The sequence below is a fragment of the Serinus canaria genome, chromosome 26, assembly GCF_022539315.1.
Source record: "Serinus canaria isolate serCan28SL12 chromosome 26, serCan2020, whole genome shotgun sequence".
In the NCBI taxonomy this organism is placed as follows: domain Eukaryota; kingdom Metazoa; phylum Chordata; class Aves; order Passeriformes; family Fringillidae; genus Serinus; species Serinus canaria.
The window spans coordinates 1,246,177-1,262,363 of NC_066339.1; the positions used below are offsets into that span (position 1 = coordinate 1,246,177).

Genomic DNA, 16,187 nt, shown 5'->3' on the forward strand with positions numbered 1-16,187 from the left:
CTTGCTGAAGTCATTTCACACCTGTGCTGGAGGCCAGAAGTGGGTGGCACAGTCTAAGCTGACTCCTGCTTGTGTGTGGGACTGGCTAGTCCAGGTGGGATGTGCTGCCTGCAGAAGCCCAGGGTCACCCCAGGTACCACAGGTGGCTGAGGGCTGAGCTGCCCAAAGGTGGGCAGGGTGGCACCAGTAAGGACCACACCAGCTGCTAGGGAGGGAGATGGAGTGGTGTAGGATTGCTTTCACTTTTAAATTTTTTAAAAATAATTGTTGAACTTAGTGCTTGGTAGAGTGGAAAGACGTGTACGCTGTCAGAGATGTGGGGAAAGGCGCTTCACTGGGCATTTTCCAGAGAGCTCATACTCAGGATTTATGGCCTGCAGCAGAAATGGAAAGGTGCTGGTTTCTGTTTCCTGCACATCTGCAGATCCATGCAGTACATCCCTTTGGTCAGTACAGGATGTGCTCTGTGTTTATGCTCCCTCCTTCCCCTCAGCAGCCCTGCAAGGAGCACAGCTCAGAGAGGCCTCCAGGCTGTGTTTGCTGCCGTGGGCTCTGAGGGGCTGCTGTGGCCTGGGGAGCAGAGGGAGCAGATCCCTGCTCCACAAGCAGCTTGTGCTCAGCTAAATTCCCCCGACTGCCTGTGCAGCAGCAATGTGTGGGAGGGCTCTATGCCCATGGGAGCTGGGTAAGAGGATCCTGGCTGGTGCATTGTGCAGTGCTCCAAGTAGCTTTGTTCTCCCTGAGGCTGACCATTCTTGAGTTGCCAGGAGATGGGCACTGGCTTTCAGAGGCAACTGAGCTTCCCTGGACGGAGCCAAGGGACTCTTGATGGGAAAAGGTTCCTCACTGAACAGTGAGGAAAAGCTCCTGTGCTTTACAGCATGTCTGCTTTTGGGGCTCAGGGCCCTTTGGGGTGATCTGGTGCTCTCTCAGTCCCTTCTTCCCCAGAGATGCCCTGCAGCCTGTCCTTGGCTCACTGGGGACACCCTCCAGGCACGTGCCTGGAGATGTGAGTGTGGGGATTCTGGGTGAGCTGAAGCAATGGTCAGCACATCCATGGACAGTAGCTGCTGTGGAGGCTCTGAGAGATGGGTGAGGTGCTGTGGGTCTCAGTTTGGCTGGCCTGGGCTGGGCTCTGGCACAGACAGGACCTGCAGGGCTGCTGGCCTGCACTTCATCTGGGAGAAGAGGGTGTGGGAAGTCCCCCATTGGTCAAGGAGCCCACACAACCAGAGAGCTTTTATGCAGACTCACAGTGGAATTTTGCACAGCTTCCTGGGGAAATTGTTCATGGGAAGGGCAGTGCTTTCACCTGTATCAGCCCTGTCATTATCTCAGGGTCTTCCAGGGCTGGGCTCTCTCAGATGCTCTCCCTCCCTTCAGCCAGCTCCTGAGTGGTGAGCCTGAGCCCTGGAAAGTGACTGTGCCAGCCTTGGCCTGACTCCCTGCCCCTCTGCCTTCAGTGCCATCAAGGGTGTCTTTAACTTTGCCATTGCTGTCCCCCACAGTGGCCACCACCTGAGACACTTACTAGGCTGAAACTATAGAGACCCTTTGGAAGAGGGCTGTAACTTGTGTAATCCCAAAAGGAAGCTGTGGTCTCTACCCCACAGCCTCTCCAGCCACAGCGGCCTGACATGTTCAGGAGCTGTGCACGAGATCTGACAGTTTGGGAGCCCCATGTACCTGCTGGGGACTCCGTTCCTGCTACACTGGCTGTGCAGCATCATGCTGCTCTTGTCCACAGTGCTGCTCAGCTCCTGCTGCCATCGTGAGGAAGGGCTGGCCCCTGATGGCCCAGTGCCCTTGGAGAACTCGCATGTCCCTCTGCTGGGGACAGCTTCTGCCCTGTGTGCATCTGGGTACCTCATTGACTGCTTGCAGATACTACCAGCAGCAGTGCAGGGCAGGGGATTTCAGGCAAGTTTCAGGAGTGTTGCTGTTTGTGACTTGTGATGAGGCTCATTGTCAGTGGGGTTTATTTTAGGCTGTCTTCCAATTCGAGATTTCCTTATGGAGTAAGGATATGTGCTGGGGAATTTGAGTTTGTGCTGGGGATCCCAGAATTGTCCTGAATGGGGATTGACCCTAAAGCTCATCCAGCCCCATGCCTGCTATGGCAGGGACACCTCCCACTGCCCCAGGCTGCTCCAAGCCCCATCCATCCTGGCCTTGGACACTTCCAGGGAGGGGGCAGCCACAGCTGCTCTGAGCACCCTGTGCCAGGGCATTACCACCCTCACAGCCAAGAATTTTTTCCCCAATATCTAATCAAACTCCTCCCTGTCAGTGTGAAGCCATTCCCCTTGTCCTGTGACTCCAGGCCCTCCAAACAGTCTCTCTCCATCTTTCTTGCAAGCTCCCTTCAGGTCCTGGAAGGCCCCAATTAGGTCACCCCAGAGCTTCCTTTCTCCAGGCTGAACAATCTCAATTCTTTCAACCTTTCCCCATGCTTCATCTCGATAATCAGCTTTGTAGCCCTGCTCTGGACTAGCTCCAGGAGGTTGATCCCACTTCCAAAGGAGCATTTTGTTTCTGGAAATCGACCTAGGATGAGTCTTTCCCAGTCCTGTGCATATGAGCAGCCCTAAGGACATGGAAGAAAATGGCTCTGTGTTTTTAATAAGCCAAACATGAAAACAGATTTTGAGCATGTGGAGGATATCAGAGGTCTGGAGGATCAGGATTCAAGTCTCACAACAGGCCATGTTTTTCACAGCTCCCACCTGAAGATTGTAGTAGAGCTTTGGATTTTGTCATTGAATTTGGGGGTCCCACCTTCTTGTCTAACCCTTGGATCTTGTTCCTCTGATTTCTTGGTATCTCTCAAGATTTTCATCTTGAGATAAGGCCACAGGCCTCAAGTGCAGAGGAGGGAAGCAGAGCCAGGTTCTGTCTGGTGAGTCTGGCTTTGCACAGACCCCATTAAATGATGTCCTTAAACTTTGATGCCACAGACTCTGTCCTGGTCATGAACCCAAACCCCTGAGCAGCAGATCACAGGGTACAGCTTACAGGAGTCTGGTCCACAGGACCTGGAGAGGCACCTGGTGCCACATTTCTGCTGCACAAAGGTGGGTGATTTGGCTCTTTCCTCTTGAGAGCAGGGTGGTGAGGGTGGTGTCAACTCACATGGACGCAACACAATTTCCCAGCTCTCACTCGGGCAGTGCAGACAACACCCAAGGCACAGCAGCTGCCAGGGGAGCCACCAGGGTGCTCCTCACGTGAAAGAGGACAGAAACCAGCCACTGGTCAGCAACAGGGCTCATTTATTATCTCATGAAAATGAGTGACAAACAGCTGCAGTAACGTCAGCAGAACCAAAGCTTTGCCCAGGCCTGAGCTCTGAGCACAGGGCTCCCTGCTGCACTGGGTGGCACTGGGAGGGTTTGTGATGGAGTCAGTGGATCTGGGTGATCCCTGAGCTGCAGGGAGTGGATTTGAGGCTGTTCCCAGTGGCCTGTGTCCTCCTGATGCCACCATCCCACAATGCTGATTCCTGTTTCCTCCTTCTACACCAGCTGCCTGCCCTTAAAACAGGAGCAGGCACATGCAGTCCCCCAAATGGCTCCACTGTGTGTGGGACATGCACCCAGAACCAAGAGCCTCTTCCAGGAGCGAGGTCTGGGGGCAATGAGGCAGCAGCCAGACTCCATTTTCACCATGTCTGACCAGGAGCCAGGTGGCTACAGACAGGAGTGCCCCAGGTGTGCTGTGCTGTTTGAAGGGGGGGTGCAGGGGGCCTGGTGTGCCCTTAGGTGCCTTGGCTCAGGGCTGCTGGTGACCTCAGGCAGAGCACATGGGTTTTTCTGGGAACTGTTTGGGTTTGGCTGCTGTGGGTTTCGGAGACCCCTTGTGAGACACTGTGGGTCAGATTGAAAGACTGAGCATCCCCAGCTCCTGGTCTGGGCTGGAAGTGAGGGTTGTGTCCAACCCACGAGGCCCCCAGTGAATGAGTGGGGATTCCCAAAGTAGAGGCATCCAAAACTCAGGTGTACACATGGATATGCTGCTTTTGGTGGTGTGAGACAGACACCAGCCCATTTCCAGCGGTGTGTGGGACCTGCAGAGAGCCCTAGAGGACAAGGCCTGGGGTTCCTGTGAGTGGCCATGTCACTGCAGGTGGCCATTTCCAGGGGTTGCCACAGAGCCACGGCTTTGGCCAAGAGGTCTCTGCCTTGGGAAGACAAGCTTGGCTTCACTGCAGGCTCCTCCTGGCTGGTGATGCTGCAGGATAGGCAGGAGGAGGTTTCCCTGACCCACTTCCTGAGCCAGGGGGGCTCTCTCCCAGGCTGTTCCTAGCAGAAGTGAGACTCACACAGGGATTATCTCCTCCCATGGCCAGCCCTGAGTGTCTGGAGCTCAGTCAGAGCCCTTCTAGGCCAGAGGCAGTTGGCAGAGCGGTGCCTGTTGCCCAGGCAGGTATGATGGGGATGAGGGTAGACAGGTCGTACTGGTGCTTTTCAGGGAGCCGTTTGTGTCACTTTGCTGGCCCCTGGGCACTGGTGTTGGCCCTCGGCATAGGCTGTGGGGCCGTTCCCACAGCTGCTCCCAGGAGGGTTATAAGTGAGATGTGTAGGGTGGCGTGGGTGGGGAGGGGAAGAAGGTTATCCGGAGGCTGCTGTCAGACAGATTCCGGCTCTCTGAAGTTATCAGCACCTCACTGTCATTGAGGCAGGGACAATGCTCAGACCAACCCCTCTCCTTGCCCCTGGTGCCCACCCTTTGCTGGCAGGGGATAAGCGTCATGGAGGGGAAGCTGTAGCTGTCAAGGATGGGGCGCACTCCCAGGGAATCAGGTGTCTCACACATGTGGTCGATGTCAGAGAAGTTCACCAGAGCCTGGGTGGAGTCATAGGAGCTTTTCTCCATGTCATCAGCCCTGCAGGACTGGGGGAAGCTGCCCTTGTCCTGCCCTTTCTGCCTCAGCAGGCGGAAGTCATCTCTGAAGTGGGGGTTGAAGAGCAGGTAGAGCAAGGGGTTGAGGCAGGCAGGCAGGGGCAGGACCACAAGGAAGACGGATTTGATGACCTCTGGGGTGATAAGGAAGAGATTGAGGGTAGAGGAGAAGGTGAGGAAGGCCACTGGGCAGTAGAGGAGGCAGTTGGTGAAGATCAGCCAGGCCACATGCTTGACCATGGCACAGTCCCAGACAGCGCTGAACTCCCCCTTCAGCAGGTTGCAGTAGAGTCGGATGTAGGTGCTGGTGATGGTCAGGAAGCAGACCGTGTTTGTCATCACCAAGGCCACGGTGAAGCCCAGGGTGCTGGGTTTCCCCTCTGGGATGGGGTATGGGAGGCAGAGAGGGGATGCTCCGTATTCCCCAATGGAGAAGAGAGGCAGAACGGCTGCCACAGAGGACAACAACAGGCAGCAACAGGCGGCGGCCTTGACCTTGCCTAGGGACGGGGACTTCCCATATCCCCGGACGCAGGAGGCTGAGAGGCTGCACTGCACAGCAGCCAGGGTCAGCAGGAAGATGGCAGCCTGGGAGGCCAGCACGGACAGGAACCCTGTCACCCTGCAGCCCGCACCCGTCTCCCATCTGGCGCCGTAGCGGGCAAAGTGGCCGTAGGTGAGGGTGTCCACGAGGGCCAGCATGCTGCAGGAGATGCCCGTCAGCAGGTTGGCCCCGGCGATGGAGCCCACGAGGAACTTCACTGGGGACAGGTAGCTGGGGGAAGCAAAGACAGCCAGGATGACCAGCCCGTTGCAGAGCACCGAGACCAGAACGATGACCCAGACTCCCAGGTGGATGATCCAGCTCTCAAACAGGTGGTCACAGGGCTTGAAGGGACCTGGAAGATAAACCCCAAAGTCACACCCAGCAGACACTGCTTCTCTCCACTGGTGCCCAAGTCCCAACCCTCTCCTCGCCCTACCAGCCACATGAGTGCCTTGGGCTGGCAAGGAAAATATAACATTGTCCCCCCTCTTCTGCAGCTGCCTCTTGGCTCTCCCCTGTGCTCCTGACCCCACACTTGGAGCACCTCTGGCCTCCTCTCAGATCTTGTCTAGGGTGGGAAGAAGGTGCAGGGAGAGGTCAAAATGAAATGTAAGGAACAACAAACTGATCAGTGCTCCTAAAATGTAAGAAGGTCGTGACTGCAGACCACCCAACACTCATGGTGTCAGCCTGGCATTTGGGCCCCTCTGCCATTACCTGCTCCTTCTCACGTGTCCCCTGGGAGCTGGTGGTGTGGAGATCTGCCAGGGTGCTGCATCCTGCTCTGGCACTGCCAGCCTCTCTCTGTGCACTCAAGACCTTGGCTAAGAGGTGTCTGCACCTCTTCATTCATTCTGCATGAATGGGGATGAGCACCAGGAGGTGAAGTGTCTGGGCATGAGGGAGAGAGGGAGGGAGCTGGGGTGGCAGGGAAGGGACAGAGGGGTCTGGGCAGGCAGAACATGGAAGGATGTCAGGAGAAAGAAAGAGCAGAAATGGATGGAGGGGGGAGTGAGTAAGGGAAGGTCATGGAGGGGTAAAAAAGAGGACTGGTCTGGAAGCTGTTTGCCAAAGAAAAAAGAAGAAAGAGGGGAAAGAGAGAGTGGGCAATGGTATAAAATTGCCTCTGGGAGGGATTGGGATGTTTCAGTGAGTGCTCAGCAAAAACAAAATCAGGGTGGTAGAAATTTTAGGTGGTAGAGAACAAAAAAATTAGGGGAAATGGAGAAAGCTTTTTAATTTCTAAGGAGGTGAAGCTCAGAGTGCCAGGCAGCGGGACATGCCCTCAGCTGAAATCTTATTCCTTTTGCAACAAACTCAGTGGAACAACTGGTAAAAGGTCTGTCCCTGTCAGTGTTCCACAGCAGGCTGGCTGGAACCAGACTCTCCAGCCTCCAGGTGTGCCTGTGTAGGACCCCACTGAGCTATGAGCAGAGACAAAATCAGAAGGCAACTTCCTCAGGCCCCAACTAGCACTGCAGTCCAGTGCCTCCCTGCTCCCCCTTCCTCAGGAAACAGAGCAAAGAACCCCTGCAGTTTGCAGTGCCATGGGTATGATCAGGACACCAAGGACAAGGCCGCCATGCAATATTCCAGGCTGGCTGAGGCAAAGCCAAGTGTCAGGCATGCAGGGAAAGAGGAGAGCCAGAGCTGAGGGCAGCAGGTCAGTGGATGGAGGAGCTGGTGGTACCTGGGATTCCTGCTCAGGCTGATCCTGACCTGGGCCTCCCCTCCTGGGAGGGCAGCTGCATCCAACAGGGAGAAGGAGACTCCTCACCTGTCCCCCATTTGGCCTAAGCCCAACCCATCACGCTTCTGATCTGAGAGGTCGTGGGAGATCCTGGGTATTGAGAGAAGCTCAAAGGATCCCAACTCTGTTCAAAGGGTTTCCCTGGCTGCTCACCTGGGCTTGGTGTGCACTGAATTGTGGGGTGCAGCTTTGATTCCTCAAGGTCCAGCTGAAGATCATCTGCATCTAGGTCATCTGGGGAGGAAAGAACAAGAAATAGTGCTCAGATAAAAACAAGCAGAACCATCAAAGCTAACTGGGCCAGGAGCTTTTCCTGCTGCCTGTCCTCCACACAGACCTTCCCAGCCAGTTCAAAGTAGCTGCTGGTGTGCAGTTTGTCCCCTGCAGTCACTGCTGTAGAGGGAGAAGATCTTGTAAACGTTGGTGGGTTGCAGTGTAGCCAACCCCTCTGTTTTTAGGTTACTCCCAACATTTGAAGTGTGAGAGCCCCAGATCCCAGAGCTGTGTGACTGTGGTTCCCTCCTCCCAGCACTCTTTATTAAAAGTAACGAAATCCTCCAGCCTGTGTGGTTACAGAACACAAAGCCTTCAAATGCAGCTTTTCCATGGGAGCTTTCTGGGCAGGCCTTGTCCAATATTTGTTCATCAACAGGGATTTTGGGGCTTTGTTCAGAGGGAACCATCAGCCTTTTCTTGCAGCACAAATTTTTTGTCAGCAGCAACCACCACCAAGCAGTTCCTCAGCAAAGACACAAGGGAACACAACATTTACTGTGTTATTTTATGCCCTGTAAAATCGTAGGACTGCGGTGCCTCGTTTTTAATCGTGGATGTTCCCAGGATTTGCTGAGGGATTTGCAGACTGGTTGCCTGTGGCTGCAGATTCTGCAGCCATGGGGTTTGTGCAGCCAGGCTGCAGAGCCCAGCCCTGCACCAGCACCTCTGTCGTGCTGGCAGCTGCATCCCGAGCCAGGCTGGGGCTTGCTGAGGGTCAGGCAGAGCCCCTGGCTGAAGAAGGAGCTGCTGGAAGGGAATGGGGCTGAGCCCTCAGCTGTGTGTTCAGTGCAGGCTTTCACCAGGCTGAATGGCATCCTCTCAGCCTAATCCACGAGGTTCTTTTTCTGCTTTGTTCTTTGCTCCTGTTCCCAAAGTCCTGCTGGCTGGCAGCACTGGGACATGGTGAGGACAGCTCTGTCCTGCTGCCCCCTTCCCAGCCGTGGCACCAGCACAGCCTTCAGCTCCCAGTGCAGATCTTGGGAGGGTTTTCTGCCAGTGGGAGCAAAGGGAAAGGATGTGGTTTTGTTCTTGCTCCAGTCTGGTAGCCAGAGAGCTGGATCTGTGGCTGTGGGATGAACTGTCTCTCGGATGAATGGACTGATGCTGGAGCCCAGGTGTGCACCTGGCAGCTTAGACACTGGCCAGGAAGGCAAATCTCCACAGTGCTGAAGATAAGGCTGACCTGAGTGGGATTTTTGTGTCTAATCTGTTTAGAAGTGGTGCCTTTCAAGAGCTCTGCTCCCTGCCTGTGTTTGAAAATGTGACTGGGATTATTTGATTAAAGGATGATGACAAATAACGTGCTATCTTTAGTGCCTCCTGACAAGCTTCATGGCTTTCTCAGCTTCAGGGAGCTTTGGAAAAAAAGGTAATTTTTAAAATCTGTCTGTGTAAGAATTGAAATATTACTGCTGCTTTGGAGCCTGGCAAGGAAACCCTCACAGTAGGATGGAAAAATATTTCATCCTTGTATTTTATAGTCTTATAAATCTCCAGTGTCTTTTCCAGCCACAGTGTGGAGGCTGTGATGTGCAGTCACGATACCCAAATAAAACAGACACAGCCTTGCTCTTTCGGTGCTCTGCTGAGACCCAGCCCTTGGGAAAGTCTAACCTGTGCCATCCATTTTCTCCTCAAAGCCTGGTTTTAAGCCCAGGTTCAACATTTTACTGAAGTGAAGGATGATCTCTTGTTTTGCCTGGACTACTGTGCCTGCTGGGAATTACAAAGCAATCCTTAGTCAGCACAGTGGGATTCAAAGTGAAAAATGTACCTCTCTCTGCTAGAAACCAGTCCCTCTCCAGCCTGGGAACTGTGGAGAAAGGAAAAAGGCTGTTGTGTCCTAGCAAGGCAGGCTGCATTAATTTTGAAGAAGCTGTTATTTATTTGAATTGTGCTGAGGTGCCCCCACTTTCTGAGGTCTTATGGGAAAAACCCTCTTTGCCAGTAGTGCCCTATCCATGAGAAAGGAGCTGCCTGTACCAAAAGTCAAGTGAGAGGAAGAGGAGCAGAATTGCTGGGGAAGGGGTAGAACAGAAAACACTGAGGTGAATGCTTTTCCCCCTTAGTGCTGTCTGCTTGTTCCCTGCTCAGTCCTGTCTCAGCCAGGACAGCCCCTGGGTGGCAGGGACCTGCCCTCTCCTCAGTGTGAGGGTGGCTGCAAGAGGCCTGGGCAGATCCTGTTTGGGGTCTGGAGAAGCTTTTGAATGACAGTAGCAGAAGTGGATCTCTAAGGACCCTGCAGGGTTTGCAGGAGGATGCAGAAGTTCATTAGGAACTCCACAAGCTGCTGGAGGTGCTGGGCTGGGGGAGCAGTGTCCCACTGCCCAGGGTACCCACACACATGTGCTCCCTTCTCACTTCCCATCCATCATTGCAAACACATCTTGTCAGTGAATTCATCCCTTTTTATCCTCAAACCAGAGGTCCCAAAGGGAGGTGCTGGGGTGGTGATGGGAGTGCCCCAGGGCATTTTCCCTGCCCTCCTCTGCAGCACCATTGGGAGCTGCTGGGGGCTGTCCTGGTGACAGGTCCCCGAGCAATCCTTGGACTCCTGGTCAGCCACAGGGCAACCTTGGGGCAGGGGGTGTCTGCTAAACACTGCCAGCTGTAATCCAAAGAGGCTGAGACACTTGGGATTGCCCAGCCTGAGAAGAGAAGACCCCAGGATTTAGAGACCATTCCAGTGTCTAAAGGGATGCCAAGAGAGCTGGAGAGCAGCTGTGGCTGCCCCTGGATCCCTGGAAGTACCCAAGGTCAGGTTGAATGGAGCTTGGAGCCACCTGGGACAGTGGGAGGTGTCCCTGCTATGACAGGAGGGCAATGAGAAGAGCTTCAAGGTACTTCCCAAAGCCAAACCGTTCTAGAATTCAGTGATATCCCAAACACCAAAAGTGCTGGAACTGAGACCTTAAATGACATCTCATCATTCTGTCGCCTTTTTGGCAAGGTGACAGAATGATGAGATGTGCACTGACCACTCTAGTCTTGGCCCCAGGTGGGTGTTACTCAGATGAGAATGGACATACTCAGGGTGTGGGGGGGTTCCCAGGCACTCAGGGCCCTGGGGGGATGGGGAAGAGCTGATCTGGCCCTGGGCTCTGTGGCACCACGTGTGCTCTGAGTCTGGAGTCAGGTGGTCCCTCGGGGCTGGGCTTGGCTGCAGGATGGGTGCTGGGATGGGAGCAGGAGAGGCTGTAGGAGCCCCTGCCAGGCAGGGCAGGGCTGGGATGGGAGCAGGAGAGGCTGTAGGAGCCCCTGCCAGGCAGGGCAGGGCGGGGCTGGGTGCTGGGAGCCATTTCTTATCCCTGCATGGCTGCCTGGGACAAGCTGCCTTTCACTGCCCAGCCCGAGGTTCTGGGAACCTCTTCCCTCCTTTGGGAAGGACTGGGAGCAATGCACAAGGCTGAGAGGACAGAGCTGTCTGGAAATGTTCCCTGTCCCTCTCACAAGTTCTCCCACAGCCTCCTGAGTGCCCTGACCAGCCTGGCTGGACCTGCTGCTACACAGCCCTGAGGTATTTTCTCTTCAGCAGACCACTTTCCCTCTTGCATGAAAGGAATGTTTGGGAGCTTTTTTCCTCTTTAATGGGGAAGTGTTACAAGGTTCATATAATCCAGCCAAATGCCATCAGTGGCCATCAGAAAGGAAGCATGGGGAACAGAAATAAAGCCATTATTAATTAAGTGAAACAGCAATATCACAAACCCCATATCATCAAGAGCAGACCCTGCTGCTGGAGGTCTGGAGTCAAATGCAAAAGCTGCACATCATAAGGAGTGATGTTCCTGTGCATTTCACATTTGCACCTCTGTGATTTGATATTCCAAAACCCATCCAATGCTTTAACTTCTGAAAACAGGAGTCTTTACAAGCAGCACATAGCCTCATCTGGCACATCTTAGAATCAGTCAGCATTCCCCTGTGGTGCTGGGACTGGCCTGGAGGCCTGGCACCCTGGGGTAGGTTTTGGTCTCCTGACAGGGCCAGGTGAGAGCATCCTTTGGGACATCAAGGACTTTGGTACCGAGCAAAAGCAGGTCAGTGGCCCCTTGGCACAAACTAGATCTTTCCACAAATGCCATAATTTGCTGGGCAAACCCCACCACTATCTGCACTAGGACTGCTACAGTAAGGGCTGCATTAATGATGGAAAAAGAGACCTGGCTCAGAATGAAATCCTGCAGCAATGACTGTAACATGACTCCTCTGTACTGTCTGGCCAGTGTTACCACCAAGTCTACCATGCTTCCTGGAGCCACATCATGCCAGTAGGAACCACATTTGCTACCCTCTGGCTGGGCTCTTTGCATGTCTAAAGGTCATTCTGAGGAAGGATCAGTCAGGAGCCGGAGCACAGGGCTTGGGGGTCCCTTGCTGGCTGTGTCACAAAGTGTCTTGGTCATCCTGCCAATAACACAGTGAGAGGAATGGCAGATTTGTCTTTCCAAACCAGCTCTGGGTCTGCTGGTAGATAAAACTAGCCCTGGAAGAGAAAGGAAACAATGGGAAGGGTTCCACTGATTGATGAATGGAAAAAGAGATTTGCTTTTACAAATAAACTTTAGGTTTGCTGATCAATGAAACAGACATGTAAAGATGAAAGAAACAATGGGGAAAAACCTCTAAATTCCACAAGAATTAAAAATGAAAAGGGAGGATTGTACATTAGAGGGAAATCTTTGGTATCAGGTGTTTTGGGAAGTCTGTATCTCTCAAGTGCCTCAGAAATGGGGAAAGAGAGAAGGGAAATGTGGCTGGAAATTGGGATAAAAAGGAGGCTGCATCTTCCAAAAATCTGAGAGATCCCAGGGGAATGCCCCATGGCCTCTCCCTTTATTGGAATAAAGCCAAAAAAGGACTCTTCTGTCTCCTCTTTGGACATAAACCTCTGGAGTTTGTGGATTCATTTTCCTGACAGCAGTGTCCAGCAGCTCTGGGTCTGACTCCAGATGCAGTCCTGCCTGCTCAGGCTGTGGGAGGACAGCAGGGCCCTGGCTGGGGCTGGATGCTCAGAGCTCCTGGGAGCAGGTGGCTCAGGGCTCTGCAGGGGCACAGCCCTCTCTCCAGCTACCACGTGGATTTGCCTGCAGGATGTCTCAGGCCTCGGAAGTGCACTGTATTTACACAAATATATAAACAGAAGCAGCATCCAGGCTGTGTTCTGAAATGTTGTTTGCACTCTCCAGCAGTTACAGAGGAAGCAAAGGGGTTCATGTTTTTCTTTCTGTTATTCTGAGATTCTCTTGCAGAGGGATCACACCAGCTTGGTGCTGGAGCTGCTACTGTGCTGTGGGGCTGGGAGTGCAGTGGTACCTAGCACTCTGCTGGCTCCTGGGACTGGCCTCAAGCAGTCTGTGCAGAGCTGCACTTTGGAGCGTAGAATAAATGGACTCCTGGACAGAAAGTGCTGCTCAACCATGGAGCTTCTTCTTTGCTGCCTTGGCCAGTCCCTGTGCTGTGTTCCCCAAACATGTCCTGTTGTCCCACCTAACCCTGACCTTGGCTGTAACACCCAAGAGAGAGATAAGAGCTCTCTCTGCCTCCAGTCAGAAGGATATCCCAGGTCTTTGAGTTCATTCCCTTACTCAGGTTAATCCCTGGGTCCTTCCTCTAGGTGATATAAGAACACAGATTGATGTCCTGCCAAAGGCTCCACATTGCCCAGAAACCTAATGACCAAGCCCAGGTGTCCCAGGTAGCCTCAGCCACCTTCAGTGACTGCCTTGAGCAGTCTCCCTCCATGGCCAGCAGGGCCAAACTGACAAACATGCCCAGGGTGTGGGGGCTGCCAGGTCCTTTGGTTCCTTTGTGGAGGTTTGTGCCACACAGGGTCACCAAATGAAGCCTATTCAAAGCAGTGGGCCACCTGTGTTGGAGAGGGCTCAGCCTGCCCTCCCTGAGGCAGGAGTCGCCTCTGACAGTGGCACCACTCCTGCAGAGGCAGGATTGCATCCCAGCTCACAGCCCTGCCCAGGGCCGATCACCACAGAGGCTGTTTACTCACAGTGGTTGTCAGTGTGACCTGGGAACAATTCCAAGGTCCTCTTGTGGGGATCCTCCTCCTCAGGGGTCATGTCTTCTGCCTCCCACTGGCTGGACACCCTGAAGAAGCTGCTGCAGCTCCCGTAGGCACAGCACTGGTAGGCGTAGGGCACCTCCAGGACTCTGCACAGAGGAAAGCAGAACTTTAGGGTGTGTCCCCTCCATGGCCAGACTCTCCATTGCTTTGCAGTTTTTGCTTAGCTCCTTCAGTTGTTCAAAGATGAAACTCATCTCTACAGAGTCACAAAATATTCTGGGCTGGAAGGGACCTGCAAGGCTCATCATGTGCAGCTCTGAAGTAAATGGGGCCCTACAGGGATCACATCCACAATGTTGGTGCTACTAGCACTGTGCTCTAACCAGCTGAGTCCAAAAAATATGGAACACTCCAAAAATTTCTGTGCAGGAGCTATGCTGGACTTCTCTGTATCGTTCCAATTTTGGTACCTGTGCTGCTGACATGACATAAGCTGGTCTGTGTGGTGATGGTTACAGTGGAGAGGGACTTTGCTTTGGTGAAGGACTCCATGTAGGACAGGGTGTGGACCCAGGGCAGCCCATGGTCTCTCTGCACAACTTTTGGTGCTTAAGGCACTGCCAGTCAATAGAATGTTGTCAAAAACCAGGTTTGGAAACTGCTCTAAAGTTTCCAGATAGCTCCTTGCCCTGGTTCCAGCCAGAACAGGGTTAATTTTTGCAGTAGGTGTGAGGGAGCATGGCCAGGACCCAGAGGTTATTCTGTACCATCTTACTCATTGCTGGGGGCTAGGGGGAAAGGAGAAAATGTGGTGGGGGAGCCATCTGGCATTTGTTTGTTTTTGGGGGCTTTCCATGTAAATAACTTTCTTTTCTTATGCTTTTTGTTATTAATATTGTTGCTGTTAGTGTTTGTGTCTTATCTCATTGCTGTTTCCAGTAAATTGTTCTTATCTCAACCCATGATCTTGGCCTTTTGTGCCTCCAGTTGGGGAGGAGGAGTGGTGCGTGGTTTTAGCAGGAATACTAAATTGGAGAATACCGTTCCTAAACCACCACATTCCTAAAAACCCTTCTGCTGTTCTCCTCAGAATAAACTAGCCCCTCTCTCCAATAAGCAATGTGAAGTCTTCAATCTTTACCCCAGGGCCATGTTTTCCCAGGCATCCTTTCCTCCCTTGAAGGGGAGAAGCTTCCCTACAGCAAGGCTACCCTTGTTGTTGAGGGCACCTTCAAACTCCAGTTCCAGGAGTCCCAGCTCAGGCAGGGAATTCTCAGGTCTCCCATGTGAAGCAAGTTATTCAAATATGTCTAATTTCTACTTGAAAGTTGAATTGATAGTTGCTAATTATAGCATGTATTACAAGGTTAATTCAACAGCAGCTGAGCATCATCTGGATGCAATACCAGGCTGTCTGTCAGCAGCTGCATTTTTGGCTTTGCTGGAAGTCAGGGAGACTGCTGATGAAGGCAAAGGAACCCCATGTTTTCCAGACAATTAAGGTCCTCTGACAAGATCAGTAAATATGGTAAAACTCTATATTCTAAAAATATGCTTTTGTTTTATGTTCCCAAACATTTCTGGCCGAGCCCTGGGAGGGTCTGGAAAGTCTGTATACAAGCTTGTTTCCTGTTATAAGCTCCAAATTAGATCCTACTATTGAAAGGTGGCCGGGAGGTGCAGCTCCTCCCAGCAAGGCTAAGAACTGCTCCCAGATCACTCCTGCAGACATATGCCCCAAGAGTAAGGCTGCTTAATGGCAGTACCCAAAATTTAGGGAATGTTAATGGGTCCTTTGCCTGGCATGGTTCACTGAAGCACTGCTGCAGGCTCAGTTTCTCTGGTACAAACACAAACCAGCTCAAGAGATGTGAATGGAACTAATTTAGAGGAGAAACACCCTGGAAGTGCTGAACTTGACCCACCCTGCACAAGGGACTGCCAGTTGGAGCAGGTCCAGAGGAGACCAAGGAGATGCTCCAGGGCTGGAGCCCCTCTGCTCTGGAGCCAGGCTGGGAGAGCTGGGGGTGTTCACCTGGAGAAGAGAAGGCTCCAGGGAGAGCTCAGAGCCCCTTCCAGTGCCTAAAGGAGCTTGGCACTTGTGAGGGTGCAGCTTCAGTCCTGTGCCCAGTTCTGGACCCCTCAGTTCAAGGAAGACATTGAGGGGCTGGGGTCAGGAAAGGGAAATGGAGCTGGGGAAGGGTCTGGAGAGTAAATCATATGGAGAGTGGCTGAGGGGGCTCAGCCTGAAGAAAAGGAAGCTCTCCCCCATCAACAGGGGCCTTATCACTCCTTACAAGTGATGATTTGTGACACGGTGGGGCTTGGTCTCTTCTCTGGGCACTAAGTGGCAGGGAGAGAGAAAATGGCCTCAAACTACACCAGGGGAGACTCATGTTGGAATCAGGAGGAATTCCTTCCAGGAAGGGCTTGTTAGACATTGGAAGGGGCTGCCCAGGGAGGTGGTGGAATCCCCATCCCAGGAGGTGTTCAGGGAACAACTGGATGTGGCACTGAGTGCTCTGGGCTGGTGACAAGGTGGGGATTGGTCACAGGTTGGACTCGATGATCTCAGAGGTCTTTTCCAACATTAATGATTCTCTGGTTCTGTGGTTCTGTGAAGAAAGCTGGAGAGGAACTTTGGACAAAGGTCTGGAGGGACAGGACAAGGAATCCTCAAGGAATCCTTT

The 16,187-nt window shown here is 53.0% G+C and overlaps 1 protein-coding gene and 1 non-coding gene across 4 annotated transcripts in view; both read right to left on the reverse strand.

Annotated features, from left to right (window-relative positions):
• Positions 1–3,252: 3,252 nt before the first annotated feature.
• The window catches only part of LGR6 (leucine rich repeat containing G protein-coupled receptor 6), a 164,801-nt gene continuing 151,866 nt past the window's right edge, over positions 3,253–16,187 (reverse strand). For all 3 annotated transcript variants that reach the window (XM_018922252.3, XM_009097410.4, XM_050985225.1), the window contains 3 exons: positions 13,483–13,643; positions 7,353–7,433; positions 3,253–5,801 (listed from right to left, as the gene is read on the reverse strand). In XM_018922252.3, coding sequence (XP_018777797.3) covers positions 4,564–5,801; positions 7,353–7,433; positions 13,483–13,643 — 1,480 coding nt within the window. In that variant the 3' untranslated portion in view covers positions 3,253–4,563. The remainder of the gene's footprint in view (positions 5,802–7,352; positions 7,434–13,482; positions 13,644–16,187) is intronic.
• LOC115484691 (U6 spliceosomal RNA) lies at positions 13,893–13,985 on the reverse strand. The gene has a single exon (XR_003945398.1). It is a non-coding gene; the product is annotated as a U6 spliceosomal RNA (small nuclear RNA).